Source organism: Borostomias antarcticus, assembly GCF_949987555.1.
Source record: "Borostomias antarcticus genome assembly, chromosome: 8".
Lineage (NCBI taxonomy): Eukaryota > Metazoa > Chordata > Actinopteri > Stomiiformes > Stomiidae > Borostomias > Borostomias antarcticus.
This window is the reverse complement of record NC_140241.1, coordinates 23176875-23181874: the sequence shown is the minus strand read 5'-3', so window position 1 is coordinate 23181874 and position 5000 is coordinate 23176875. Positions and strand designations below refer to the sequence as shown.

The window sequence follows — 5000 nt, the reverse complement described above, 5'->3', positions numbered from 1 at the left end:
ATTGTATTTTAGAGCAGATCCGAAGCACAGGGTCGGTCCACGGACCATCTAAACACAGCCAGACATTCACCTCCATTCGTTTTTGGAACCAGGATTACGCAAAAACTAAACTACCTGACCAATTTTTATGAAACTCGGTGGAGGAGTGTAGCATGGGCCACCTTAGAACCCATTCAATTTTGGAGCAGATCCGAATGACGGGCCGGATCCATGAATGAAAACAAAACTTGTGAATGAAGCCAGCTCCCTGGTGCTAGAGACACTGGGTTTGGACTGGGGTGTGCGGGGGAGATCCCAGAGTGCCGCGCAAACATGGCCGGCCATTCACTTCCAGTCATTCTTTAGACTTAGGCTCAGGGCTGCTTATTTCTCCAGGGTAAAAATAAGCAGGGGAACTCAGCTCGTTTATATCTTTGCAGGATTACGCAAAAACTACCTGACCGATTTTCATTAAACTCGGTGGAGGGGTGTAGCATGGGCCGACTTAGAAACCATGACATTTTTGAGCGGATCCGAATCTCAGCCCGGATCTACGAATGAAAACTACGACCAGACAGTATCTCGACGTGGAAAGGTCACAGAAACAAGGGATTTTGACATACATAAAGCTCTCCACCTAAACCAGCAATACAATAACAATACCAAATATGTCCTGCTCACACAAATGTACGTGGGCACAGAGCCATAAAATTAATTCAGGGGTGGAGGTCTATCCTCTCTGAGCACCATTTCTAGTTTGTTTTGTTTTTGTTTCGTGTGCCTAATGTTATTTTGGGTTGCACTCCTGATGACGTGAGAAGAAGACTCATTTGGATGTGATTCATACTAAATGTTTGGATGTGGTTGACTGAGTGCAGCTGAAGTTCATGGAGTACATTCACATGATTGACTGACCTTAGACCAGTAATGTTTGGCTATGAGACCTCTGGCTGTGTGTGTGTGTGTGTATGTGTGTTTGTGTGTGTGTGTGTGTGTGTGTGTGTGTGTGTTTGATCGATGCTGTTAGAAAATAGGGCACCATGACTGGGTTGCATGATGAGGCAGCATGTATGTATTATATTGTATGTATTTGTGGGTGTGGGTGTTTGTATATAGCATGCATTTGTGTATGTGTGTGTGTGTGTGTGTGTGTGTGTACGTGTACGGTATGTATACTGTATGCATTGTGTGTGTGTGTGTGTGTGTGTTTTGAGTTAAGCCTCTCATTGGCAGCCTCTCAATTAAGCCTCTCGATTCCAGTGGCGCCAGTCAGATTCAGTCCCCCTGACACGATTCATCAAGGTCACCAATGAAAAAAACAAAAGCAAGCTTAGTCCCACCCAAGAGTAATGTGATTGGTTTAAAGCATGGGTTCCCAAACTCCATCAATGTGGGCCTCCCCTCTGAAAACAATGACACACCCGCGCCCCACCAACCCCCCAAATTTGTCCATTATGTAAGGCAGCGTTAGCTAGCCCAGTGGTTTTCAAAGTGGGGGCCGTCAGGGAGCACAGGGTGGGGCAGTTGGATGGGAGAAAAAAAGGGGAAAAGCAAAAATAAATATATATATATATATAATCAAAATGCACTTCAATTAAAATGTAATTCATAATATTATTGTACCGGTTTAAAATAAAATATGAATTGAATACTGTAAAATCCATTTATATCGAAATGAGGCCATGCCCTTTCAGTCGTGCCTAATCTACGCGTCTGCCTGACAAAAATTCAAAACATCAGCCTACAAACTGCTTGTGCTAGCGAGCTCACATTATCTTTACCGGATATAAAAAATGCACGACCACAGAACTCGTCTTATATAGCCTATGCCAGTTTTTTTGTTTTGGATTTTTGCCATCTTGTAATAGGGGGCCGCTAGCCTGGCATCACCAGACCCTATTCGCTATTCGCAAATGCGGAGAGAAACAGAATGTGAGCTCACGTCATCAGGATGGCGTTGCCAGGCTAGGGGGCCACAGCCAGAGGCTACAGTTATTTGGGGGTCCTTGACATGGAAAAGTTTGGGAACCCCTGAGCTAGCCCATAACGTTACAAAGCCAGGTGGCACCTGTTGCTAGTTAACGTTATGACGTTTTCGCACAATACATTCATGCCTGCGGTGGGAGGCTCACTCTGCACTGTCCACAAATTTAGTATACATCTCTCCCATTATTTATTTAGATCTTCTGACCTTTAAAACCACGTTTCATTCATAAACATAGAATAGAATCCATAGACATTTCAAAAGTAAAAAACATGTTTTTCCTTTATTTTTCTCTAACCATCCCTCCGCGCCTCCCCTGAATTTCTTTGGGGCCCCCCAGGGGAGGCCCGCCTCACAGTTTGGGAGTGCCTGGTTTAAAGACATTACAGCTTTTCCCTCTATCTCAGAATGATAATCCAGTGCAGCCAGACCTCCAGCGCTGGAACAGCGTGAAACGAAGTGTGGAGGAAGGTCTGGCTATGGGAGGTTAGTGTGAGAGCGACTGAGGCGGTCAGCTGACAGCGAGGAAGCCCATGTGGGCTGGTGTGAGCGCGCTCAGTAGGCGCTTATCCCGCTGAGGGCCAGTCACGGGGTAGAGCTGAGGGAGAGGCCGGTCACATGACCGGACGCACCCCGGAATGTGGGAGACTACGCTTGATTGTGTACTGTATGTGTGTGTGTGTGTGTGTGTGTGTGTGTGTGCGCGTGTGTGTGTGTGAAAGAGAGAGAGTGTGTGTGTGATTGCGTGTGTTTTTTTGTGTGTGTGTGTGAACTCATGTGCATTCATGGGCGTGTCTGTTTGATGTCATTGAGGTATTGCCTATACAGTGCGGCACCTCATATATTTCCCCTGAGCATTTCATTACATCTCCGTGTTCTGAATGCCAGTGACTGCCATTATGATTATTCATACACACACACACATGCACACACACACACACACACACACACGCACACACACACACACACACACACACACGCACAGACACACAGACACACTCACTCACACACACACACACACACACACACACATACACATGCATGCACACACACACACACACACACACACACACACACACACACACACACGTCACAAGCCCCATCACATGATATAGGCTGATCACAGAACTCCAGAGAAAACCAGAATATCTTCTAATATTTTGTCAATGACACGACTGAAAAGATATCATTCAGTTCATAATTGTATTGATATTTTTATGAAACAATGTTTTTTTTGTCTATAGAGAAGAGTCACCCAGTATTACTGTAAAGCATTGTCTCCTTGTAGTGGTTGTATTGACAATACAGTAAGTGTTTGTTTGTGTGTGTGTGTGTGTGTGTGTGTGTGTGTGTGCGTATGTGTGCGTGTGTGTGTGTGTGTGTTAGTGTCAGTTTGCATGTGTTAGTGTGTGTGCTTGTGTGTTAGTGTGTGCATGCATAGGTTATTGTGTGTGTGTGTGTGTGTGTGTGTGTGTGTGTGTGTGTGTGTGCGTGCGTGTGTCAGTGCATGTGTGTTAGTGTGTGTGCATGTATTGGTACTAGTATGATACTCTCAATGCTGTGGAACATTGTATCCCACCTCCAACATGCCAGGGGTTGACAGGCGGACATACTGTGAATGCAGAAGGGTGCGAGGGGGCTTGGGTTTAAATCCTATAGATTTCTAGCAGAGCTGGAGATAGTAAAACAGATACTGAGTGTCTTCTAGCCAGGTCACCACCAGGGAGCACTTAGCTTTCCCTCAGGGTCAGACAGCCCACATCAGACGTGCTCTACATGTAGTAATGGTGCACAGTGGGGAGCCTGGTCGATTGACACCAACGCAAGTGTGGAGGAGAGGGAGGGAGAGAGATCGACAGAACGGGAGAGAAAGAAGGGTGACGAGGGAGGGGGAGAGGGGGGGGGGGGGGGCAGAGGGAGGGAGAGCGAGAAGGAGAAGGACTCCCAGTTCTTGTGATCTCTAAAAGGAAGCTGGGCAATGAACTACATATCCCATCATACCGCTAGTTTAGTGCTGCTACTCTAACAGTGTTGTATCGTCGCAGGTCTGGGCGGAGCGTGCGGTTACCTGGTGGGGGCGATGGACTGGGGCCACTCCCTGCTGGGTCAGGTTCTGGGGTCGGAGTACCAGGTCATCTACTTCTTCTCCGCCGTCACCTGGGGATTCTTCCTCACCGTGCACCTCTTCAGCATCCCGGAGAGGCCGCTGCCGAGAGACGGGACCCCGGACGACCCCGGCGCCCCCGCAAGAACCGCCCTGCTCCCGCTGGCAGGCCAGGGCAGCGGGTACGGAACCCTGCCCAAGGACTCCCCCCTGGTGCCGGATGTCAGGCCCAGGTCCTTCTCGGCCCTGGGGGAGGCCAACTCGGTCACGTCCAGCGTCAAGCAGCCCAACAAGGAGGTGAGGGGGTGGAGGGGAGGTCAAGCCAGATAGAGCCCGTTTTGAGGTCGGAAAGAATCATTTACAGTGTAATGTTCCAAACATTTTTTTTTTAAAACAGGTCTTAGTAACACTAACCGAATCGATATTGAATCGAATTGAATCGAATCGAATTGAATCGTGATAATCGATTCTGAACCTTGTGAATCGGAATCGATTCTTGAAATTCGAATCGATACCCAGCCCTACTGAAAAGGGTTCTGTCTGGAACCTTATGGATCTGAAACAGGGTTCTTCTACAGTTAAAAATGGGGTTGGGGGGGTTTATTGAAATGAATGTGTTGGAGAGTGAGTTTAGGGGTGTGTGTAATAACTGAGTTGAATTGGTTGAACTCACTCCTCAGTATAAATATCACCCACCCGCGCCCTCGAATCGTTAGAGCTTTTCAGTGGCGTACTGTGGCTAAAGTGTAAAGTTGTCATGCTGGTACAGGGTAAGTCAGGGGACCCAGCATGGGTAGGTGAGGGTGTGACACAAACACACACACACACACACACAAAGAGAGTTGGGATGGTATTGTATTTTTAGCTGGATTTAAAAATTTACAGTAAATTATGTCGAGTATCACAATGTATTGCAATATGTATCATATTGTG

The 5000-nt window shown here is 47.2% G+C and overlaps 1 protein-coding gene across 1 annotated transcript in view; it reads left to right on the top strand.

The window, feature by feature from the left end:
• The window catches only part of slc45a2 (solute carrier family 45 member 2), a gene marked incomplete at both ends in the record, with an annotated part of 31524 nt that overhangs the window by 16226 nt on the left and 10298 nt on the right, over positions 1-5000 (top strand). Inside the window, one exon of the mRNA XM_084441737.1 lies at positions 4009-4364. Within this exon, the coding sequence (XP_084297863.1) occupies positions 4009-4364 (356 nt within the window). The remainder of the gene's footprint in view (positions 1-4008; positions 4365-5000) is intronic.